This window comes from Lampetra planeri, chromosome 8 (assembly GCF_965212315.1).
Source record: "Lampetra planeri chromosome 8, kcLamPlan1.2.h2, whole genome shotgun sequence".
In the NCBI taxonomy this organism is placed as follows: Eukaryota; Metazoa; Chordata; class Hyperoartia; order Petromyzontiformes; family Petromyzontidae; genus Lampetra; species Lampetra planeri.
The window spans coordinates 3,039,487-3,066,628 of record NC_136114.1 but is presented as its reverse complement, the minus strand read 5'-3'; the positions used below and the strand labels follow the sequence as shown (position 1 = coordinate 3,066,628).

Genomic DNA, 27,142 nt, shown 5'->3' with positions numbered 1-27,142 from the left:
CGGTGTTCAATGTATGTTAAAAGTTTTTATAGCAGATAGGATTGTTTCCTGAAAAAACTCTATGAAATTGCAGTTCATATAGGTAGGCTACGAATTTACCTTGTTTTTTTCTTAAAATTTTACTGTGCAATACAGTATTGTAATTAATAAATACATACAGTATACAGTTTATACAGTACGGTACTGTAAATTGCTGTTTTACTAAATTATCAACATTCTTTAAGACTCCTGGGTAGGCTAGACAATTTTCGACTTACGATATTTTCGACTTACGATGGGGTCGTCGTAACGTATCTCCATCGTAAGTCGGGGACTACCTGTATTATGCACTCCCAAAAGGCCGTGGGTGCCGATGGGTTGTGGAAACAATACTTTTAGTTTTTTATGTAAAGAGACGTTATTATCGTCAACAGTATACAATATCGTTATTATGAATATATATCTGTCTGCATATTCATTTTTGTTACTTATATTCTGCACAACGACACACACACACGCGCTTAAATTGTGTCAATACGTTGTAGTATCATTGACAAATGTGGGCCACTGCGCGTGTGTCTGTGATTAAATCCAAGAAATTAAAATCACGGTACCTACTTTGAATCCCCGACAAAACCCACACTTACTCCGATTGTCTGGAAAAGGAGAAATAATGATTAACGGGACACTATTTGGTCAAAGGGCACCTCTATGGATGAGCTGAACACAGGCAAGGGCCTTTTTCTCTGCAGCGCCATCAATAATGGTGGAGTCATGAGCTGACCAGGTTACATATTTGTTGCCTTTGTTTTAAAGCCGATCGGTGCCATCCCTGACCAAAGAAAACCAGTTAGGCACCACACAAACCAGTTCCTATTCGCCCAAAAATGCCACCTGAATGGTTCTTGATGGCTGCGCTAGGAGTTATTTAGTCTGATCTGGCAACGCGGGTCATTGAAATTGCACCAACTAGGGTTGCATCATATTACAGCACGAACATCCCAACACGGTGTACTTACAACAACAATGTGTGTAACTAGAACCAGACACGTTGTCTCAATAGGCTACCACATGTTCTTTGGGTCTTTTGGTAAAGTCACGTAGATAGGTTCAAAGACAATAACAAAAAACAAAAACTACAACGTTTTCATCGCAACACAAGCAGTCACAAAAGCTTGAAGTCAAGATTTAGGCTACCACATGCTTTACATGATAGATGGCTACCTACCTGCTGAACCGTTCTAATCACGTACTGACACGTCTGTAGGTGTAGGCAGGTAGTTGGGTTCAGCAGATTTGTGAGGTTAACCATCATCAAAGGTCAGATTAACAATCTAAGGACTTGACGATACTGCACAATAATAATGTGACGATAAACAGCCAGGCTGTGTAGACATCTAAATATTCCAATTCTGATGCTTTAAAGCCGAGCAATAAGCAATGACAACCAACATAGCAGCAGTGTATCTACAGTGTCATGTGACGTCTGGCGTCCGAGCACAATGATCCCAGTATATTTGGGGCTCAAATCACGAAACCCTACGGCATGAATGGGTGCCATTACATGTTGCATGTGAACGACACCAAAAGACACGCACTTCCTCAAAAATTGCTCGTGGTGACACTCTTGCGTTTAAGAGTCGTCGACAATACTGCCTCTCGGAATGACACTGCAATGCTGCATATCTACAGTGCCAATTACGCACAAAACGGTTTTATTCCAGCACACTGTGTATGAAAAGCCTTGATAGACGGACGAAGAGCCATAAATGTGGTCCCAACATAGCTGAATGCCACCGCAATGTGTTATGATTATACAAGCTGTGATTATAATGACATTGTAGAAGATTCCTAATAATGGTGCAGAAAGAGAAGAGAAAGGAGTGAAGGTGATGTCACCGCATGAGATGACAGCAGGGGATGCAGGTAAAAAAAGCATACAATTTGAATTTGTATTGATGTTCATCAAGAGAGACAATACATTAGCGACCACACAGGCAGCTATTACATTCATAGTAACGTTTTTGCCATGTTATATTTGTTTCCACAGCTCGATTAAGGCAACACAATCCTTGCACAGGCTGAGTACAACAGTTGCATGTGATGCTACAGCTTAACACAATCAGTGGCAGCCCCCCCACCAGCCCGGGATGTAGTGTTCCTCTCGAGACATTGCCAGACAACCCTGCTACATGCCCAATAGTATGTAGAGTATATGCCGCGGAGATCGCGATGTCTGAAACGGGCCTCAACCATGCTTCGGCCTGCCCCTAGGCCACCTCCAATCCCAAGGAAGGCCGTCGTTGATTGCACGCAGAGCTCTGGTGTGATCCACCAACATAAAGTTAAAATAGCTTAAAACAACAGTATACAATATACGGTGGGATTGGCCAGAACGGGCGACTGAGTAAGACTGACCTCCGGCATCGCGGCTGTCACGTCGCCTCTCCTCTTCATCTTCCTCCTCGTCGTCCTCCTCGTCGTCCTCCTCCTGCTGCTGCTGCTGTATGCTGCGTTTCACCGGCTGCCCGGCGTCCGCGCGGTCTAGGCTGGGCACCGGCTCGCCGCTGCGCTCCTTGTGCAGCACGAGCGACACCGGCTCCCGCACGCCCGTTGGCGTGGCGGAGAAGGAGCCACGGCCGTAGATGGAGGGGTAGCTCTGCGAGTAAATGTCTCTGTCGGAGCCCGCGGCGGTGTTGGCCCCCTGCTTGTCGGGCTGCGCTGGCACTGCCGCTGCCCCCTGGATCTTGCGCGCCGCCACGAGAATGGTGGCTCGGTGGCAGACAGCGATGTCGTCAAGGAAGCGGCGGGTGGCCTCGACGAGAGTGCCGCCACCCTGCACGGCGTACGCCAGAACGCCGGGCTGCGTGCGGGGCTGGTAGGCGGTGAGCAGCGCCACTTCGTTGCCTGTCTGGCGGCGGTACTTCTCCACCTGGTTCACGAGCGCCTCCCAGCTCTCCTTGTGGTTGTCGGCCATGTTCATCGCCATCGCGGAAATGAGTGGAGCAGCGTTAGCGCCCGGGCGATGTAGAGTCACAGAAGACAGCACTCTGTGAACACACACAAGCTCCAGATTAACAGTGTATAATAATTTAAATATTATACCCTCGGATCAATGACATTGATGGAGGTCCAGCTGGGAATAGAGGCCAATACTTTATTTGTACTGTTGTAAGTTGTGAATCAGTGCCCAGAGAAATCCCACAAATACAAGATAAGCATTCAAATAGTTCTCCTGAATATAGCTTAATGTGTTCATTATATTCTCCACAATATACATTGTACTCTTCACGATGCAGATGACGATTTTGAATTACGTATTATATCATTTTGCGTCGAACTTGGACCCATATCTTCAAGGAAGGGTACTTGCTTGCAACATCTGGCAGTTCGCCAGCATTGGTTCAAGCAAGCCTGACTCTGCCGGAGACACTTTATGCCGAAACTGGTCAATATTCTTGCTTATTCTGAATTACTGTAGCTGAAATTATGCACTCCCAGAAGGCTGTGCGGCCGATATGTTTTAAAAATATTTTTTGTTATTGGGCATTTTCACATGTCCAGCACTTTCAGAAGGGGGCGTACACAGAGGGTGGATGTGGTGGGAGGCGGAACGGATAATGAACTCGGTTAATAGTGGCCGATAGGTTGTTAATTATGTGGACAGACATGTATATGAGGAGACATTTATTGCTTATCTATTTTTTCACACACAACAGGAGTCCAATACTCAATACCATCAGATATGTAAGAAACCTACTTATTGCACTGTCCTCTGGGCATATCTAATTGCTCAGCAAGTGTTTATGTATTTCTCCCATGAAACTTGTTGGAAGAGGTGACTCAGGACTGCCCTGTATTATTCACCAACACATTTTTTTTTACATTTCTGGATTGACAGCGTGCATCATCTGTTAATGTTCAGTTAAACATGGTGCACTACAAATAAAGCAAATAGCCTATAAATGGCATCTGCAAACTTGGTGTGGCATCCTGTCACCCCTGGATTAATAAAACACAACAAGCTCAGTGGAACAGTTTTAAGACATGGTGAAAACCATTACCGGTTTTCATTGCTACCAACTGCTTGGGGAATCTCCATGTAAAATATTAATTGCCAGGGACCCACTTTCTGCCCATGCTCTTACTGCTGGAACAATTGTCAGAGCTCAAACTGCTCAAGATAAACCCACAATTTTGGTTTCTAGCCAGGCACATCCGTGCCAAACACAGCCCTGTCATTCTGCAAAAACAGCTTTCCTGGGATACAGCCATAAATGCCCATCTGCGCCTCTTTACGTGCACGTTACAGTTGTGTAGGCATTCTAAAGGGCTCGTGTACTATGTTTAACATGCTCAGAATCAGAATCTTTATTTACCCTGGAGAAATTGGATGAGCTATGAAGCTCGTTTTCACAGATGTCCAGTAGGGGCGGATCAGAAAGCTACAACAACAAACAATACAAAAAAAACTATAGGAGTGCTCGCTTGACTTTATCCACTAAAAGACTTACCAAGGCAACGCACATACATAGCATACATAGTACATCAGAATATCAATAAAAAACTATATCAATGCAATAGTCAAGTCCAGTTGCAGCGGGTATGCTCTTATCCGTGACTTATCTGAAACTCCTAATATCAACAAACATTATCTATCAATAGAAACTATTATCTGCAGAAAGACTGTTTGTATAATAGGAGTAACAAAAGTTGCAATGGGCCAAGAATTTGCTAACCAGACTTGAACTCTGGGCCATGGCTAACATCAGTGGAGTGATATCTGAACCGGTTCTGAGCTCCCCTTTCACCAACCCACACTGGTCAACATGGTGAAACAATGCTAAACAACCGCCATGACTGACAGACCTCAGGGAGGCCTTTGTCGAGCAGTGGATTGACGTAGGTCTGTAAATTTATTAGGATTTCTCAGAAAAGAGGGGTCACCCAAAAGTGGCAGCAATAACTCATCGTCTCACAAACACTGCCGAAGGCGACTCCTGTTCCCATAGCTATTTCTAGGATATAAAACGACTGCGTAGGTTTTCACGGTTGCGCTGCATAGCTCTGTTTTTCAGGTTGTACCACGTACTGCTCAGCATGATGTTCAACGTTTTGCTGCAAATGTTGACAGCAGTTCCTGAAGACGATCCGAACATACCTCGGGGAGGATGCAAAATTCCCCCCAATAACCACATTTATTCACAACCTCCTATACTATCGTGGAATAATAACAACATTAGCTGTGATGTTTAATATGATGATGGTGTTGACGTTAATGATAATGATGAATTGTTGATGGATTATGACTGATTGATGATACAGATGGACAGATTATGATCTGTTGCGATCCTGATGATGATGCTAATACAGTTTAAGTGTGCTGTTGCGATGCTGCGTCTCACCGAGCTAAAAAGTGATGTCGCACCATGCACAGCCTCGTACTATGGACGTGCTATAGCGCAGCGTGCGCACCACTGCGCCGGGTGAAGGGTCAACCGCCGTGGAGATGGAGCAACGAGATGAGGTCATGTATGGGCACGAGATGATTTTGGCAACAAAAGACGGCGAGGGCATAGAGAGATCTTCATTGAGCAGTGGATAGACAATGAATGATGATGATGATAATGGTGCTAGTGATAATGTGATGGTGGTGGGGAGGTGGTAATTTGTGGTGCTGCGGGCACATCAGCAGTACTCGGAAGTGGTGCCCAGAAGTTACATAACTCTGGTTAGCCACAGCCGTTCTGCAAGTTAGAAGAGTTAATGGGAAGTAGTGGGAAAATCGGTCTTATTTGTCCACGTTAATCTGCGGGTTTCCATGCGGACAAAAGTTATTTTGCAATATATAGATCACTAGAGAAAAACGAAGAGACAGTGTACTTTTGATAACTAAACACGAATGAGCTCATAACCTTTCGAGAGATCTGGCGGGAGGCAGCATCCAATAATGCAGAGATGGCTATTATATATCCGGCCAAGTGACACTCTTATAATGTTTCCTGGCTTACAATCATGGGTTTGCAAGATCAAATCCTTGTTGGGATTAGACTCGGCCCATTCCACCAAGGTCAATAAAATATCTACTACTCTGTTAGAAGTCAATGGTGGCTGTTCAATGCTTCCAGATGCTGGATCCTTTCAACGAATGTGATAAATTCATCATTGACCGATCCCAATGCTCATTTAATTACAGACATAATTTAGTTTGAACTTAAGATAGCTATTGTGATAACAGTTAGCACGGCCAGACGAAGTGTGAGCAGTTGATTTACAAAAATTAAAGTGTTGTTCAAGTTATCTATATATAAAAGAGAAATTTGTGAATGTGTGTCTGTTCAAAATGTTTAGCATACTTCTCGACATGCAACAAACTTGAAATTTGGCATGTGGGTAGTTTCCAGACTGTACACAATGCAAAAAGTATAAAAATAGACTATTGTATATATTTTTTTTGGGGGGGGGGCGCAATAATGGATATATTTTGCACGGCAAGTGAGCTGTGACATCACATCTGTGATGTCACCCGCATGCGGAAGCGTTACGCAGTGTGCCTGCTGATGTCACGCATACCCCTCCAAAACTCCGCGAGTAAAGTGCGATACAATTGTGTTGCAGGTCTAAGGCGTTCTTCGCGCAGTATTGCTTTATTATTTGAAGCGTTTACTGCTGTACGCACCCTGAAAGTTGTGTGTGTCTGCAGCAAGCGCGTGTATGTGTACCTATAGACGCGCGCACGTGTGTGTGTGTGGGGGGAGTGGTAGTGTAGTGGTTAGCGCGCTGCGCTATGAACCCAGCGACCCGAGTTCGATTCCCGCTCACGGCCACCGCCGGTGACGATTATTTGAACCGGTCCTGGGCCTCCCCGAGGTCGTCTCAGCCTCAAACGAATAACTGGTGTGGTGTGTGAACATCGCCACTGGGGATACAAAGGCGGCCGGGCGTGGTGAATCCAAGTCCCGGGTGAAGCCAGGTAGTAAAGCTAGTAAAGCATACAACTTTCACATTGATAATTGGTTCTTTACACTTCTATCTGGCAACAAAACTGACACCTTTTTACAAGGAGTCATGTTTGCATAGACCGCAATACCTGCAGTCATAATGCAAACAAAAGAACATAACTCTGATAATGTGCACTGTCCTTAAAGTTGATTGATCCACACCCGAGACAGCTTTCCTTAGAGCCTAGTCTCATATGGGTTGGACCAGATGACGCCAAAAGGCGCACAACTCAAAGACAATGCACCATCAGAGTATGAGAGCTCGGGGCAAGCATCTACACTATGGGAACCTCATTTGCCAGTAAAAATATGATAATTGGTTCTTTACCCTTCTATCTGGCAACAAAACTGACACCTTTTTACAAGGAGTCATGTTTGCATAGACCGCAATACCTGCAGTCATAATGCAAACAAAAGAACATAACTCTGATAATGTGCAGTCCTTAAAGTTGATTGATCCACACCCGAGACAGCTTTCCTTAGAGCCTAGTCTCATATGGGTTGGACCAGATGACGCCAAAAGGCGCACAACTCAAAGACAATGCACCATCAGAGTATGAGAGCTCGGGGCAAGCATCTACACTATGGGAACCTCATTTGCCAGTAAAAATATGATAATTGGTTCTTTACCCTTCTATCTGGCAACAAAACTGACACCTTTTTACAAGGAGTCATGTTTGCATAGACCGCAATACCTGCAGTCATAATACCTACTTGGGGGCGAAGTGGTCGTTTGCAGACTTCACGGCGACCGACTTCAGCGAGGAGGCGCTTTTATCTCAGCGACGCCATCAAATCGACGACACAGTGACGACAAAACGCAGCGATTTTCGCGGGAGCCGACGACTTGGTGACGCGCAGTTGACAGCCCCCCCCAACACCCCCCAACACCACCCTCAACACCACCCCTCCCACCAGCCCTCACCACCCCCCCACCACCCCCCACCACCACCCAACCCCACCACCACCACCCCACCACCCCCCACCACCACCTTCTGCACTAGGCCTCGTGAAACCTCCTGCACTAGGCCTCGCGAAGCCTGCCGCACTAGGCCTCGCGAAGCCTGCTGCACTAGGCCTCGCGAAGCCTGCTGCACTAGGCCTCGCGAAGCCTCCTGCAGTAGGCCTCGCGAAGCCTTCTGCACTAGGCCTCGCGAAGCCTTCTCTGCAGTAGGCCTCGCGAAGCCTTCCCTGCAGTAGGCCTCGCGAAGCCTTCTCTGCAGTAGGCCTCGCGATGCCTTTTCTGCAGTAGGCCTCGCAAAGCCTCCTCTGCAGTAGACCTAGCGAAGCCTTCTGCACTAGGCCTCGCGAAGCCTTCTCAGCAGTAGGCCTCGCGATGCCTTTTCTGCAGTAGGCCTCGCGAAGCCTGCCGCACTAGGCCTCGCGAAGCCTGCTGCACTAGGCCTCGCGAAGCCTTCTGCACTAGGCCTCGCGAAGTCTTCTCTGCACTAGGCCTCGCGAAGCCTTCTCTGCAGTAGGCCTCGCGAAGCCTTCCCTGCAGTAGGCCTCGCGAAGCCTTCTCTGCAGTAGGCCTCGCGATGCCTTTTCTGCAGTAGGCCTCGCAAAGCCTCCTCTGCAGTAGACCTAGCGAAGCCTTCTGCACTAGGCCTCGCGAAGCCTTCTCAGCAGTAGGCCTCGCGATGCCTTTTCTGCAGTAGGCCTCGCGAAGCCTGCCGCACTAGGCCTCGCGAAGCCTTCTGCACTAGGCCTCGCGAAGTCTTCTGCACTAGGCCTCGCGAAGTCTTCTCTGCACTAGGCCTCGCGAAGCCTTCTCTGCAGTAGGCCTCGCGAAGCCTTCCCTGCAGTAGGCCTCGCGAAGCCTTCTCTGCAGTAGGCCTCGCGATGCCTTTTCTGCAGTAGGCCTCGCAAAGCCTTCTCTGCAGTAGACCTAGCGAAGCCTTCTGCACTAGGCCTCGCGAAGCCTTCTCTGCAGTAGGCCTCGCGAAGCCTTCTCTGCAGTAGGCCTCGCGATGCCTTTTCTGCAGTAGGCCTCGCAAATAAGGCGATTAAATGCATCTCGTGTCTGTGTTAATATAAATGTATCTTGTCTGTGTTAAAAAAAACGTGCTGCGTTTCAGTAAAATAAATTTGAAGCGAAGTTTAAAGTTTCGCCGTGAGGCGCCAGAAGCGACGGCCATCTTGTTTAGTTCACAGATCGCAGGGGGAGCGGGCGGCCATCTTGTCGGACAGACGGACGGACGGACACATTAATCTATTGGTGGTCTGGTTCCACTTTGTTCCTACCAGGATAATGTTTACATTCTATACCTCCTATATATCTTGTGATATGCAGGTGTTAAAAAAGCAGAACCCAAAATTACACGAACTAATTATTACTAAGCTTACTTGAACTGTCAATTAATTTGTCCATGGTAATGGCATATTTTCCATATCTCTTTCGGTGGTTAAGAGCTAAATGCTCTGTTAAATTATAAAGCACCTGGGAGGAGGGGCGTCCAACTCGTGTCTGCCAGTGAAAGAGGCCCTGCTGCGACACAGTATGGCGAATAGCCACATCACCCCTGTAGCCTGATTCCCACCAATTCGTGGAAGCCCTGCAGGGCTTGCGTTCTCTGCTACTTATATGGAAGATGACTGAGGACATGTCACATGTCAACTTGCAGCAGGTAATGGCACCAAGAGCGAAGTAGGGGGGCACTATACCTTCTTCGCTCGTGTACAACTCATGTCAGTACATGACGCTAATGGGTGGGTACTGTGCTGTAGGAAATGCCATACATTTCATGTAAATAGGTCTGTGGTTATTGAAAAATCCGATTATGATGGGCATTAAAGAGCAGGCCTGTTAACACGAGTGTTGGCTAAAAGATCACTGTAGGTCAATAAGCTACATTTTCTAGTGAGACGAACGGCATTACAATGTCTTCTTGGTTCTTTCGGTAAAGTCACGTAGAATGGAAATAATAAAAATAAAACATAATAAAATAATTCTCACGTCGTTCCGGCCACAACGCAAGCAGCCGTCCTCAGGTGGAGAGCAGGTCTGTCGAGTAGACAGAGTCTGAATGACACACTCCAGGCTTGGAGCGACTATTTAAGCTGGGATGGAGGGGGAAGGGCGCCTTGACAAAATAATTTGCATATCAAGAGGAATTTAGCATATTTATGGTAGATGCAGATATGCGATTAGTACTACTTGTGAAAGGCGTAGGAGGTTTGGTGGGGGGTTAAAGTCATTATGCCCGTGCATTATGCAGAATTAACAGCAACAAAGGGAGGGGATAGGGGTAACATTAATAAAGGGAAGGAATGTTAATAGTATGTAGCTGCAGTAACTAAACCACCACGTAAATAAATAAAGTATAAACTACATATTTTTCGATTAATCATCAGTTTGCTAAATATACTCTCCAATAAGCTCAAAAATATGTAGTTTATACTTTAGTTGTTTACGTGGTGGTTTAGTTACTGCAGCTACATACTATTAACATTCCTTCCCTTTATTAATGTTACCCCTATCCCCTCCCTTTGTTGCTGCTAATCCTGCATAATGCACAGGCATAATGACTTTAACCCCCCGCCAAACCTCCTACGCATTTCACAAGTAGTACTAATCGCATATCTGCATTTCCCATAAATATGCTAAATTCCTCTTAATATGCAAATTATTTTGTCAAGGCGCCCTTCCCCCCTCAATACCAGCTTAAATAATCGCTCCAAGCCTGGAGTGTGTCATTCAGACTCTGTCTACTCGACAGACCTGCTCTCCACCTGAGGACGGCTGCTTGCGTTGTGGCCGAAACGTCGTGAGAATTATTTTATTATGTTTTATTTTTATTATTTTATTATTTCCATTCTACGTGACTTTACCGAAAGAACCAAGAAGATGAATCCCTGCAGTCATGAAAGCTTTAAATCGGTATTATAATGCTCGAGAAAAACACCATACAGGTTAAATCTTGACTTAAAGCTTTCGTGACTGCAGGAATTCATATTTTTGGGTCTTTTAACCTATTTACGTGACTTTACCGAAAGACCCACGAATACCAGAGGTTAACTTATAAAACCAATCAAACATCATGCTACCATCCACGACTGGATGATGGCCTCCCCACGCCGTTGTTGGGCATGGGGGGGGGGGGTGTTGCTTGAAAATACTCCACCATGCTGCGCAATGTGGGCTGGGGAAAAGGGGAGGCCAAGACCGGTTCAGATTTGACTCGCCACTGATGTTAGCCATGGCCAGGAAACCAACTCAAGGCCACCGGGGCTCATGGCTCAGTGTGCTAACCACTGCGCCACTGCACCACCCCCCTATCAAACGTAACATGTTTATAGAACATTAGCTTCCAGAGAAGAGTTGAGGCCACTGTTACAACAGACCAAAAATCAGCTCTTACACAGTCTGTCAAACAGTAACCAGCAGTAACTGCCCTGACTGTTTCAAGAACACTAGATGGCTTACACTGCAGTAGGGCATTCTACTTGTGAAACACTGAAATGGGCACGGTCAGTCAGCTTGATCACATGCAGTTCAGCAGAATCGTTCTAAATGCCTCCCAAAAAACTACAATTGCTGTGCACGCACCATCATCATTAAGATTCCAACTGAAGGTTATGATCATACTCTCACATTTTTCGAAGAAAACGGATGAAAGTTAAGCTCGTGTTATATCAAGACTGCAATAACAGATAAGAGTTTATTCTCTGCCAAGTCAAACAATGTACAATCAAGTGCCTGTTTGTAGTGGTATTAAATATATTCCTACACAGATCACGATAAACACTCTATCTACATAGGCCTGGAATATGCCAAAACAAACCACACAGCAGCACTCACTTTCTTGCCCTTGGCATTGGGCAAACGTTCTCCTAGCTTAGTTATGTTCAAACTAGCTTGTGAACGGAAACTTTGGATACGTATGGAGATGCTTACATTATTTGTATCTCTATCCGTGTAGCATATCCACAAGAATAGCGATGTTCACCATTTAAAGTCCTCGGGTAAACAAATGTCTATACGTATAGATTTTAAAGGACAAAATAAGAGTTAAGTTCGTAAGATTCCAGCATGCAATTGGAAAGTTTGGAAGTGAAAATGTGTTTACTGTGCAAGACCTCGCGAAAACGTGAAAAAAACAGGAGTGGCGCCCAACGTAAACACGCGTTTTAAACAAAAACGTCACGCACATTTCACGTATGCTCCGCTGTGGAGTAGTTCAACACGTGAACCATTGACAAAGCTGTTGTGCATGCAGTCACACCATGCCGTCACATAATTAAATATGCAGCGACACTTGAATTAAGAATGTGTTTGTACCATAATGTGCTTTTTTCGTGAATCACAAAAACTGTCAGAAAAGTGTTCTATGATGAAATTCAAATAGGGCCTCATGTATTCACTGTGCATTCTTCATAATGCATTGACAAACTATTCTGGCAGAGTTCATTTTCCAACTTGCTCACTGAAGATAAATGACCAAGGTTACACTGTAAGCACTGCCCAGGTTGTCAGAGTATTGGCACCGGTCTAGCGGCTGGATGCCTGTCTGGTGCCACTGTGGGATGGATGCCCAGTAACAGCCTGGACAGGGTTCACCTCCCTGCCAAAAGGTGAGGCTAGAGTGGACACCTTGGCGATGTGGACTATAAAGTTATAAACAGGGATACGTTAATTAAAGTATTCTTACGTAACATAAACCAAAACAAGTGTGCGAGATATGGTAAGTCTAGCCTGCAAAGTTCTGGTTCGGCATAGTTGCTGAATCTAGTATTTATTAGCTTATAGGATTGCCTGTAGGCTGAGAATATAGGCTCCCTGACTTATTTTCTCTCTTGACAACGATGTCATGTAATGGGGGGAATAATAACATTCAAGGCCCTCAAAAACACCTGAATATGCATCAGAAAATATTATTCCATATAGCTTTTGTTTCTGACGCTGTAGCAAAGCACTTTGCATTTTTTACACCTGGAAGCAAAAAAATTGATGGAGGAGCATTACAAAACTGACTTTTAAATTGTTTTCAATCCGTGATTTTGTCTTTTTTGGAGGATAGGCATCAACACGACTCATATCTTGACATCTCATCCGATAACAATAGAACTCACAATATGCTGCATTGGTGTACAAGCACAGGTTCACTAAAACACTCAATTGACGAATGTGTTGTATTGACAAACGTGTTGGGAGTTTTCTTGTTAATTTAAATCTATATGAGGACCAGTTGAATACTCATTATAAACTGCTGTGGAGCATTATGGGTGGGGGGTGGAAGTAAACGGAATTCGATTTTTCGTGTCTTAATTTTCATACATCGAGGGGCATTTGCTTAACAAAATCCAACCACTGCTGATGATTAGAAGGTCAAAACCAGTCCATGGTTTGCTTGCTTAAACATGTGCTGCCGGGTTAATATTGGTCTGGGAAGCCAATAGGCTGATGGGACTCAAACATATTTTTATGTATTTCTATGTGGAGGCACAGAACCGAGTTTTGCTCGTAATATTTTCTTTCACTGAAGCCAAGTGATCCATCTTCCCTTGTGTTTACACCGTTGCTGCCCGTGCAGCAGTGAAACGCGGCACCGCCTGCAAAACCAAACGCACCTCGTGTGTTCGGTAAAGCCTTCAGAATGCCCCATGTCGAGAAAAAAAATACAACCCCCCCTCTCCACTCCTTACCAATCTAGTTTGCTACTGGCCATGGGGGGTTGGTATCCCAGGCCCCCCCTTCCTTTCTCCCACTACAGAGGCCAGCCAAACTCACTCAGTCCTGCAATTGTCACTCGGGACGGGGGTGGGTGGGTTGGGCAGAGTCATAACACTTGCGTTTATTTTTAAATGCATTCCTCTAAGCATAGACACGACCTTGAGTTTACAAACTTTCGTGGAATATTCGTTAATCATCATTACTTGCTTCGTTAAAAAAAATCATGATTCAAATCAGAATGCAAAGATGTACGACTGTAACTGTGATTTTGCTCAGTGGCACGTATGCACGCAAACCTCATCACCATCATCGAAGTCGTCCCCCATACAGCAAAAACTCGTGATAACTCGTGATTTATCTTGCAGAGTGTTAAGAAACCCAAAATCTCGTGGCAGTTATTGTTGGGAGGAGGGGGGTATCGGAAGTGCACAGTACTGTAAATAAGAAAATGTTTTGGTGATGCTAAACGTTGTGGGCAGTGGTGCACAAGGACAAATAATAAACAAAAACACTCATGGATTAATAACACTGCCTTAAAACGTGTACAATAAGTGACGTTTCGGGCAATGTCCCTTTTTCACGTCACACAGGTCTCCCTATGAGCTGTTAAGAAGTCGCCAATGACCAAGTCTTGGTTTGTTTTTCTATTGTAAATAAACCTTCATAGAAACTCTAGCAGAAAAATATTCCTCTTGTATTCCAGCTGCGTTGGTGGCACGCAAACACCGTGGTTGAGATAACTTGTGGGATCGGTGATTAGGATCGAGACCTGCCGTGTTGTTTACGACTGGAGGAGGCAGAGGGAATGAGAGGAGAGGGTGTTGTGTGTGTGATCGTTACCCGACCGCCTCAATAAAGGACGATTACCAATGCCATGTTTAGATTTAAACGTTGTCTGTAATACGCGGAAATCTACAACACGTATCGGATAAAGGTGTAACGGTTAAACGCATCCACGGCATTGTTAAATCACATGGGTTTGTATGCACGTTAAACTAATTGTTTCCCCCCCCCCCCCTCTGTAACATGCGATCAACGTTGCATCAGCACCCTCCCCTCCCACCCGTGCAAAAACGATGGAAAATAAATAAACGCAATGCTTCTGATAAAGCGTGCATTTGTTTGTTACTGATCGCAGAATGTCACATGCAAAATGCACCAAGCACACGTGTTTTGGTCAGCTGTGACAGCTATTTAGAGCTATAAAAAATACACGACCCCCCCTAAATCCAAACACACACTGACAAACTGGCTCGGTTTACAATTTATCCCAAAATCATTACGCCAAATGCAACGTTTAATGGAATCGCGTTGTTTTTAGAATTTTATTTTTTATTTAGCAGGCTTCCTCGACGAAGACCGCTGCAACCCAACACTGGCAGCGAGATCGCCTTTGTTAAAGGGCAGCGGCAGTGGACGAGCGAGGCGAGCACACACACACAGCACCATCACCATCGCACACACACAGCACCATCACACACACACAGCACCAACACACACACTTGTTTACGTCTCTTTGTTTCCATGTGCCTTACCCGCTCTGTCCCTTACAGCACTGAGTACCATAACACACACACCCCACAAAGCACCATCACACACACCACACAAAGAACCATCTCACACACACTCCACACAAAGCACCATCTCACACACACACCACACAAATCACCATCTCACACACCACACGAGCACCATCACACAGACACACCACCCGAGCACTATCACGCACACACACACAACAGCAGCATCACCATCACACACACACACCACACGAGCACCATCACACACACACAACAGCAACATCACCATCACACTCCACACCAGCCCCATTGCACACACAGCAATAACTCCACACCAGCAGCATGCCCACATTGCACTACCCCCTTCCGTACACTCCACTCACACCACCAACACCATCACACACTCAGTCCACTAACTCCACACCAGCATCATCACCACACCAGCATCATCACCACACCACTGGGCACGAACACACACACAAACACGTCTGTTTGCCACCAAGTGACGTAACCACATCGCTTGTGCCAGGCTAGGTGCACACCGAGGCCTCGCAAAGTGTGCGAGGCTCCCTGGCAGGAGGTCACGGCAAAGACCGAGGTGTCACGGTGTTAAATGACCGAGATGGCTGTCAGGATACACACGCACACGCCGCATGGACCACACGGGTACACGGTACCTGTACATATACACAACGAGTGCGTGTGCACTCGTTGTGTATGTGTGTGGGTATCGTGTGCACTGTGTGAACACAGTGCACACGATACCCACACACGTGTACACCAATGCAATCATTCACGTGCACACCAATGGAACCATTCACGTGTACACCAATGGAATCATCCACGTGTACACCAATGGAATCATCGACGTGCACACCAATGGAATCATCGACGTGCACACCAATTGAATCATCCACGTGCACACCAATGGAATAATTCACGTGCACACCAATGGAATAATTCACGTGTACACCAATGGAATCATCCACGTGTACACCAATGGAATCATCCACGTGTACACCAATGGCATCATTCACGTGCACACCAATGGAATCACTCACGTGCACACCAATGGGATCATTCACCTGTACACCAATGGGATCATTCACGTGTACACCAATGGAATCATTCACGTGTACACACGCACGTGATAGACTCGTGGGGCAAGTGCTGTTGGCTGGCAGTAGCCCGCCCGGTCGCCTTCGTCTCTCGAGTCAACAATGTTGACGCACCGCACCAAGGCACAGAACTCATTTGAGGCCGAGTCGACCTAGGGGGGAGGCCCAGTGACCACTTCGCGAGCGGCAATCAAAAACTCGGCAAACACCTGGACGACGTAACAGCAGCAGCAGCAGCTTGTGCCAGGCTAGGTGCACTTCGAGAGTACACAGGTCAAGCACCAACACGCACGTTACGCGTGTACACACAACACAACACACACAGGCAGCTCGGTCAAAGCCCAGCAACAACACTCGCAGCTCCTGCCACCGCCACCACCACTGTACACAGGCGGGCCTGCCCCAGCCACACTTCGTGCCCATGCCGCTCTTCATTCTCCTCCCCCTCCTTGGCTGCTAACGACACTCGCGGCGTACCCCGTGGACGAGGCCGGACGAGGTTCCCGAGCCCGACGATGGAGCGCGGTGGAGAAGAAACTTGACCTCGCGGCGGAAGCAGAAGCAGCAACAACAGCGGCAGCAACAGCAGCGGCGGGCCGAGTGCGAATGAGAGAGCCGACAACCCGCTCGTCCCTGCCTCTGCCCGGTGGCGTCATCGTTGGGGGGCGGGGCTGAGGCGATTGAGGGCGGGGCTTAGGCGATTGAGGGCGGGGCTTAGTCGAGGGAAGGCGGAGCCTAGTCGAGGGTGGGCGGGGTCTTGCGTCAGCGTGTTGACACCAACAAGCCAATACAAAAGCCATTGATTATGTGTGCAAGATCGAGAATAGGGAACGCTTGGGCATGGCAGCAAAACAACAAGTCCCGCCAGACCACGCCAAGAGAACAGCACAGTCCCTCAATTGGTGCTCCGAGTTCACGATTGTGAGAAGGACATGTAAATAGCAGCTCTCATTTGTTCCGTTAAACAGCAAATACCACAAAACCCCCCAAGTTATTTGTCAATCGCAGTGTGCGGCCTTAAAAATGAACACATATATAACAGGCGACTGAGGCGAGGATTCAGGAAAACAAATATTTGATTATTTATTTTTATAATCGTTCTTTTGAATACCATTGTCATTTATAGGTTTCCTATTAAGGCAGCAGGTGTTATTCACGAATGTGTTGCGAGTTAAGATTGTAACGTGTGACAATTATTTACCAATCAGAATCACCTGCTTGCTAAACAATTGGCAATTAAGTTCAAAATAACTCACAAACACCTTCGATTTTATCTTCCACGAAGCTCATGGTCCACCCTAAGCCGCATCCCACTGCAAAAAAACCATGGCAGGAGATGCGGTTCCCTGATGCACAAATGGAGAATTAAAATCTCTCCCAGCAGTGGTGCGACTGTGGCCATCCAGAGCAAAGACCTACAACGTTTAAGGGAAAAAAACCTGAAAAACTGAAAATAACGTATAAGGACTCAATGCCCCGGATCCACAAATATGAAGGAGACATCACAGCGATACACTCCTGCGCTACTGCTCCTGACGCGGTTATCTGGGCTTGACCACCTAAATGTGAAATTGAAGTCGTTCGCTCTTCATCCACATCAGCGGCCGTACGACAAAGAAGATTGGCAAATCAATAATTGGGTTTGCTGGGCTCGTGGGCGGGACTTAGCCATGGAGAGGCGGGGCTTATCTGGAATGTGGGGGCGTGGTTTAAACCAGGGGGCGGGGGCTTGGTGGCCTGACGAGGGAGGGAGGGGAATTTTAAAGCACAGCTGGGCTTGTGAAGTTGAGCTCCCAGGAGTTGATATACTACACAGCGTACTATTGAGTGAACATATATATTTTTCTTTATATGGATAGGTACTGCATATGAAGGAAACATTTTCTGCGCATTAATTATGTATATACAGTACCTTAGTACAAATCCAGCTATATGTTCAGTCGTGTCCGACTTAAGTTATTTTTTTTACTAGGTAAGCCCCAAATTTTGACTCAAAACTTTCGTGACTGCAGGAATTCATATTCTTTGGTTCTTTCGGTAAAGTCACGTAGATAGAAAAAAATAAAGTAAAAGTAGCATTCCCTTTTTCCTCCTGATAACGATCGCTTGTGTTGTGATCGAAACGTCGTAGTTTTATTTACTTTTATTCTTTCTATCTACGTGACTTTACCAAAAGAACCAAATAATAGGTAAGGCCCACTGAGCTATTCAGCTCCTATTCAGAAGTGACCTGCCCACAAAAGACAGCTCAACGAAGTGGCTTATCACGTGGAAATGTATAGCAGTGCCAAATACTCCAAACGCATGTTTCTAAATGTGGAGGGAAAAACCGGAGGACCCGGAGAAAAATACACGTGACCACGGAGAGACATGCATTGTCAGAGCAAAAAAGTGGAGCGCCACTTGAGATGCCGGATTTCAATCTGGGTAGCTACCCCTGATTCAAGCAGTTGCTCAAGTGTACCAAGTGGATGGCCTCAGTCCAGCCATCAACGATTGGACCCCCCCCCCATCATATTGTATTAGGCTTTTCATATTAATTTTGAAAACATGACATCTTACATTAAATATTACATTCCACTCCCGAGTGAGGGTAAAAAATCTGTTAACGAGACTTCATAAATGTCTATTGATGTCACCAGCAATGGCCATATTGCATCTGCCGGCCGTCCGTGCTTAAGTCTTGAGCCTCAATTCAAGTTGAGGCTGAAAACTTTATCCTCTGCCGATAACTAACTGCCTTATCTGTGAAATAAAGATGGCCACTGTTCTCTACAGCGTCTTTAGATACTAATGTATTGAGACGCAGTGTAAATCTAAAAGATTTTGAACTGTAGTTTCATCATAGTCATTATCATTATACACATGCCCGTGCTTTTGCGATTGTTTCCTTATATCTGTTGGTGATCACGAACAAGATGGAGACTCAATTGCGTGTACATAGTCCCTGGGACTGTCCAAGGACCTAGTCTTATCCCTATGGAGAGATATTGTCTCAGCACCAGATTTTGATTCATTCTTCCCTTTAGCTATTATCCACAAAAAAACAATCGGAAGGATTGATCTGCAGATGTGGAGAAATGCATAATCTGATCATACGAATAAAAATAATCTTTATTTAGACTGGAGAAATACGATGAGCTATGAAGCATTTTTTTCAGAAATGCCCAACGTGGGCGCATCTGCGAGTTACAACAGCAAACAATACAAAAACACGAAAATGGTAAAAAAGTCACTAAATATAAATAATGATGATTCAAGGATGAGCGAGTCACAGAAAAGAGTCTTGCTGTACATGTCGTGAACAAGACCGTACTCCAGGTTCGGGGAGTACTGTATTATACATAGTTATACAATGCAGCTTTGTCGTAAAAAATATTACAGTAAACATAACAAACATATACATAACAGTGGATCGTGAGTCCCGTGTGTCACATGTGGCAGAGATGATAGGTGAGAGAGGTGTGCAACTCGGTGAGGAGGGGGTCAAGCCGGGCAGGGAGTCAAACTCAGCGCCCTGGAGACAGGGGAGGAGTTTCCTGGAATGTTCAAAAGACGTGGCCAATTAGGGATGAGCTCGCGACAACAACAGCAGGGGTGTGTTATCGAGGTAGGAAGCCAATGGAGTGGTCGTGCGGTGATGTTGAAGGTGGGGTCTTAATTGGTGCCATCAAAGTCTGGGCTCAAACTGGATAGGGCTGGTTGGCCGTGGGCCGGTTAATTAGTGCTCACAAACGCGTTCGTGTCTGTGTCTGTGTCGTGCGCGTTTCAACATCTGAGAGCACGTGGTAAGATGTGCTACATCTTTTCGCGTTTACTGCACATCTGTGAAAAAGAGCTTTATAGCTCATCGGATTATTCCAGTGGAAATCCATATTCTTATTCTGTTCACCCTACGGTAGATGGTATCTGGTACAGTACATCCAGAGAGCTTGCAAGCCAAAATCATTGGCATTTTGCAAGACTCGCCCTCCTCTTCGAGGCCAATATCCCTCTTGTCCTGTACCTCCAAGTTAATGGAACGTGCTATACTTGCCAAAATTTCCCCCATTACCGATGCCCAACTGCCTTCCGAACAAGCCAGATTTCGCTGTTATGAACATATCGTTGCCATCATCAACCCTCGTACACAAAACGCAATATGCATAATTTAGTAAAACGATGGGTATCATAACTGGAGCATTGACACCAACACTAATCCTCTGGCTCCCTGTTATGGCAAACATTGAACCACCTAATGTCCACCTAAATGACAATGGACCCATCAACCAAGACACCAACAATTAACCCTGCCACCGACTCGAGGCCCGATGCCCCCTTGTGGGATCGCGCTGTCACCAACCTAGATTTTAACCAAAATCCAGAAGAATGCTGGCAAACAGAGTGGAACGCGCATGTCTAGCATAAACGCCTCATTAGAGACTCAAACATAGCCATTCCAGACAGCGACATTTCTCGAAGACACTTGTGTACCCATCAACAGCATCACAACATCAGCAGGCTGGAGCGCACATCTTCATGAATGAAATGAAAACTGCAGTGCGATTGTGGCCATGCATACAAAGTGCTTTACGCAAATGAATCAATACCTTTATTGAACCACTAAAACTTGCTTGAACCACAATACCTTGCTGATTTCGTCAAGGAGCATAAACTATCACGCAAACTCCGGTCATCCTCGCAGCGGCTTTTGGCTAACCATCGAACAAAGATGGTCACTTCAACGCGCGCTTTCAGATGCACTTCTGCGGCCGTCTGGAACGCTTTTCCTTCCGATATTAGAAAGCCACTGGAGCTATGTACTTTTAAATGTAGATTGAAAAATCATTTATTTAGAACTGCTTTTTGTGTTTAGTTTGTGGTCTTTCCCCCGTACCTCTAATTATCATGGTTGGCTACGTAAGGTGCGAAAAAAGTTTATCATACACATCCAGTACATGCAACCCAAAGCAATGAACCCTATAGTAAACCGCTGTCCTGCCCTCTTTCAATAGAGTAGCAAAACTACACAAATTTCTCGGGACGCCCTCTCGTGGCTAACGTACCTCGAAGTTGTAATTTAGCTCCTGAACTTATGACCCCATGCAAAAATAGAATTTGATGCAGTTTGGTAGACGCCTATCCTGCCCCAATACAGGAGGTTCTCAGCCATGAGTTATTCTTGTGCGGTTATGTAAAACAGTATTTGCAGCAGATTAACTTTCGAGCTGTGTTCAGAATAGTTTGTGAAGCCAAGTAACTGCCCATTGTCAAGGTAAGTTACTGAATTCAAATTTTCAGCAATTGTATTGGAGACGTGTATCGTGCAATGCAATGCTTACATGTTCAGCACACTCATGGTTAGAACATCTCTATTTTAATACATTTAAATAGAAGAGCGTTACTCTGGAAGAGCGTAAAACGAAGCGGCATTGCAATGCTCACAGGGCTGCTACGCGTATTGTGCATTTTGGTTCACGGCAGCAGTCATCAGGCACGCACTTGCCATGGTTATATGCATGATGACAGCAACATGGTGTGAGCACTAAAGCAGAGGTGGTAATAGTGAAGCAAGGACCATAACAAATTTGCATAAGCTACTTGTGCAACTGCCTTTTCGTTAATTGTTATTAACTCAGCCTGTGTGTAATCATTGGAAATACTGTAGAATGCGTACACGAGTCACAAGGGGGTGGCATTGCAGGTCATTAAAATTACCTATAATTGGGATTACACATCGCAACATCGCTCCGACTGTGAAACTACTGCAGACTGTGAAACGGCCATGGTAAACATCAGTGATGAGTGATGTCTGGACGGCCCCTGCCCCTCCCTACCACTCCATCATCATCATTGTGTCAGTCCTGGGGGTTGTTATACCATACTGACCATGTTGGTCAGTATGTTAAAACAACGACATGGGTGATACATTTTCTTTGTCTCTGGCTATGTCTGTTGCTCTCTCTATTGAATAAAAATTCTCAGTAGTTATATTCACATACGCGTTTGTGGCCGTCTGGAACGCTCTTCCTGCCCATATTACGAAGCCACTTGAGCCTTGAACTTTTAAATCTAGATTGAAAACTAATTTGTTGAAGAACTGCTTTTTGTGTTTAGTTTGTTGTCCTTACCCACACATCTGATTACCTCGGTTTGGCTACGTACGTTGCGAAAGAAGTTCAGCATACATGCATACTACACTTTTGAACCATTTTTGTCGACCTGCCCTGTACCTTCCTACCTTACATCCTACCCGGTCATCTAACATAACTTAAAAACAGGGACTAAAAATTATACGTAATCATGAATTATGTAACGTTTCTAATAATTTAGTTCTCAGAAGTATTTATTATTTTAGTGATTCCAATGCCGTAGCCATGGAGTCAACATTGGGGGGGACCAAAACTTCCAAGGGGTCTGGGGGTCGTCCCCCCAACAAAATCTAAATTTGAAAACTAATTTCCTGCCTAAAATATAAAAAAATGCACTAACACATTGGATGGACTTATTTATTTATGTTTTACAATTATGTCTAATAGTGTATTGTATTACATTGCTCTGTTTTTTCTTCTTTACCTTTTCTTGTTTTATTGTATGTAATGTCAGAGAGTAGGGATTAATAAAGTACACCCATAACCACATTAATATGAACAGAAATCTATGCATTGTTATATGAAGACAAGTCCAGATAGTGTGGTCAAGGTTTCGCAAATTGTTGTTTATATTTACATATTAACAATAATCTAGGGTGGGCAGCAGGGGTGTTTGCTCGGCTCTGCTCTCATATCTTCTCTCTCCAGCCCTATCTCCTCCTCTCCTCTGGTCCTATAGTCTCCTCTCTTCTCCAGTCATCTCTTTTCCTCTCCCCTGCTCTGCAGTCATTCTGCTCCTTTCCTCTACTCTCCTCTCCTATCCTCTCATCTCCTTTCCAGGCAATGACAAGTGTTTTGACTTGTCATTCTTCAAGCAAAGGATCCAAAGGCCTTTTTACGCTTGTCGTTGACATCGATAAAAGACTGGCATATTCCTTCAAGGTCCAGTCTGTCCAGTTTCTCCTGGTGCACGTGACACATGGCCACATTATTCAGCCTTGTTTGACTCATCGAAGATTTAAGCCATGTCTTAAGCCTCCTCAGGGCACACAAACACCTCTCAGCCTCTACAGAGGAGGTAGGGACGACCAGCAGAAGCCTTACTAAAGCTTCCACCTGACTGAAGAGACCTCTCACCTCTGGCACCATTTCCCTAATAATGCTAGCAACATCTGAGCTCGTTTGATATGTGTAATTAGCCCCAAACATGGCCAGCTGCAGCTGCAGTAGTCTTTAATTCAATTCAGGATACTCGTCTACCATCTTGTCCATGTCTCCGCATAGCAGCACATTTTCAAGCTGCTGCAGCTTGTGAAACCCAGGTTAGCCAAACATCTCTATGAATTGAGTATTCACTGTGTCCAAGGCTTGTAGAATTGGGCTCTGTACAAAGACTAGGCATCCAGATGGATATGGGCTGCAGCCTGACTGGTGTAACACTTTGTAGGTTTGCGGATATGAGGCATCTGAATAGGTTGTAGGTCCAACTTTGTTGCCATAGCAGTTGCTTTTGTGAACAAGACATTAAAGTGCTCCTCCGTTCGCTTGTCCTGCATGCTTGTTTAGACATGGTCCAGAGCCTCCAACATGCCTGACACAGTCTGTTTCCTAAGCTGCAGGGAGGTGTTCCGGAACTCCAAATCCCCCATCAGGTCTTCAGCCATTACAAGGCCGAGTACAGTGTTCCCTTTTAGAAATGTTCCATGAAGACCATTGGCCTTAGTTGAAGTGTCAGATGAGCTGCATGATGCCATTTCTTCAAGGGCTGTCAGCACTGATTCATACTGGCTGAGAACTGAGCAGATGGCAGGGGTGTGAACAGTCCACCTGGTGGGACAGAGAGGTTTCAACGAGGTGAAACCATGCTCTGATTTTGCGATTTCCTGGAAAATCACCTTGAACTTGCCAGATTGATTAAAGAAGCCCCCCAATTCATGCACCAGACCCATTGGTTATCTTACTAGTGGATAGGCTACACAGGCAGCCTGCGTAACTAAGTTCACACAGTATGGACCACAGTGACAATACATAGCCAACGATTCTTTCCTTAAAATGGCTTGCACCCCCTGCAATCGTCCAGCCATATTTGCGGCACCATCATAGGTTTGTCGTCGAAGTTGGGACAGAGGAAGGCCTAGATGCATCATCACATCACATGCCATCTTGGCTATATTTTTCCCTGACGTTGATGACACTTCGCAGAGTCCCAATAATTCTTACTTTGGTTGTAGATCTGCATCTACAAAGCGCAAACATATTGACTCCTGCTCAACTCCTGATATATTCTGGGTGCGAACTGGACCACTGGCATTTATGTTATTTCCAACACAATTTCTTTGACGATTGTATTGCCCACCAGCTTCAAATTTTGTATTGCATTTGGGGACTGGTGAAATAAAAGTGACCTTTCAGCCAGGTGGTCAGCTCTGCATCGCCCTCTACCTTGTACTTTAGAAGCTGACTGAAATTCCCACTCTCCTTATCAATGCCTCGAAATGCCAGACCTTGCCGTGCCAAGTACAGTGAGGGAAAACAACGTATTTGATCCCCTGCTGATTTTGTACGTTTGCCCACTGACAAAGAAATGACCAGTCTATAATTTAAATGGTAGGTTTATTTGAACAGTGAGAGACAGAATAACAACAACAAATTCCAGAAAAACGCATGTCAAAAATATTGATTTGCATTTTAATGAGGGAAATAAGTATTTGACCCCCTCTCAATCAAAAAGATTTCTGGCTCCCCGGTGTCTTTTATACAGGTGTAATAAAGGACTCGGTCCTGGGTCTGTCTCCGTTGTCCTTTATTCGGGTTCTTACACTTTTCCCACACGGCCCTCGCTCAGAGCTCTCCCCTTGGCAGCTCCATAGCTGCTCTCGCTCCCGTAGCCTCCACACCTCTGCAGCTCTGCTGCAGATCCCCTGTGCAGTCCTCCGGCTGCCCTCACTGCAGCTCCACCGCTGCCCTCACTGCAGCTCCACCGCTGCCCGTCGTTCCTCCGCGCTTGGTCACCGCTTGCCGACGGTGCCAAGTCTTACTCCCCAGTGTGTGTGGCGATCTCGCCACTCCTCGACCTCCGCCTTGCGTGGCCTCACTCTAACTCTGTCTCCCACACTCTCCCGTCTCTTCCGGTATCTTTCCCTTAAGACCTCACCCCTCTCTCACACGTGACCTAACTCCTCCCCCCCATGACGTCATATCCGCGAACACGTTTACGCCTGCATTACACCCCCCTCCCCCGTAGAGAAAATCCAGCCGACCTCGGCTGAACAATAACGAGACAAGTAATGCGAGCGAACACAACCATCACACATTCAAGGACAACGAAGCATACAATAAATATAACAACAACAACAAAACACAACAGTAAAAATCAACGAAATGTAAGGGACTTTGAGCGCGTTCGGGTCGCCGGTCCGTCCCGGACGGGCGGCGGCCCTCCAGCAGACCGGGAACGTGACGGGGTTTTAGGAGCGACAGGATGAAGTCCTCCTGTCGCTATTGGAGGCCCGTCAACGTCCCGGTCCCGTGTCCCAGAAGGCCCAGCGTCGGGGGTGCGTCGCGATCGTGTCTGCGACGGGGTCGGAAGGGCGGCAGGGCTCGGAGTCCCCGCAGCCGTGGTAGGCACACCCCGAGCAGAGTCTCCTGTCTCCAGCAATGTCACGGCCGGCTTGTCTGTAAAAGGCACGACAGGCGCTCTTGCAAGGTCAACAGGCACAGGCAAGGATGAGTCGGCAGCCACAGACCCCGGCAAGGCAACATCGGGAGATGATGCATCGTCTCGAGGGGCCACATATGGTTTCAAGCGCGACGTGTGAACGAACCAACGCCGAGATCCAAACCGAACACGCGCAGACTGTGGGTTGGGAACCTCGATGAGGCGGACCGGCCCTTGCCATGGTTTGTGTAATTTAGGAGAGGTACCTGGCCGCACCTGCGGGCAATGGAGCCAGGCCATGTCCCCCACCTTCCAGGGGCACTCCCCCTTCGAGCGTCGAGCACACCGCTCGTTCCGGGCCTGGGCATTGGCAGTAGCCATGCGGGCCCCCTCCCGTGCCTCAGTAACCCGGCGAACGGTATCCCGAATGTAATCAGGAAGAGGCTTAGCAGGTCCCCTCACTCCAGTTCCCAACTGCACATCCATTGGCGGTACGTTCTCGCGACCGTACATAAGGAAAAACGGCGAATATCCTGTAGCCGCATGCGGCGTCATTCGGTATGCCGAAAGTACCCCAGGGATATGCAAATCCCAATCCGATTGTTTTTCACTCACGATGTAACACAACATGGCGGACAATGTCCGATTTAGCCATTCGACCATACCATCCGTTTGCGGATGGTAGGGAGATGTCCATATCTTTTTAGTTCCAAGAGCCGCGCACACCCCCCCCAACAATTTAGAAGAAAAAATACGGCCTTGGTCTGTGAGGAGCCTCTCCGGCGCCCCCTTGTCCATAACATACCCGAATAGAAAGGCGTCTGTGATAGACGCCGCTGACTGGTCAGGCAAAGGCCAGGCCATCGGCCAGCGGGAGAGGTACTCCACCCCAACTAGCAAGTATTTATTTCCCTTAGCGGATGGCGGGAAGGGTCCCAAAATGTCCAACGCCACCAATTCGTTAACTCTAGACACCTGAATAGACTGTATGGGCGGCACATATGGTTGTTTAGGTGGTTTTCGCCGGGCACAATCGGGACACGCGCGAACGTGACCGACGACATCCGTTGTCATGCCGTGCCAAAAATAGTCTCGCTGCAGCGTCAATAGGGTCTTCTGCAC

General features: G+C 46.4%; 1 protein-coding gene across 1 annotated transcript in view; it reads right to left on the bottom strand.

Moving 5' to 3' along the window:
• LOC144720212 (uncharacterized) overlaps window positions 1–27,142 on the bottom strand; it is a 101,437-nt gene that overhangs the window by 37,976 nt on the left and 36,319 nt on the right. The window contains exon 2 of the mRNA XM_078596726.1: window positions 2,398–3,029. Within this exon, the coding sequence (XP_078452852.1) occupies window positions 2,398–3,029 (632 nt within the window). The remainder of the gene's footprint in view (window positions 1–2,397; window positions 3,030–27,142) is intronic.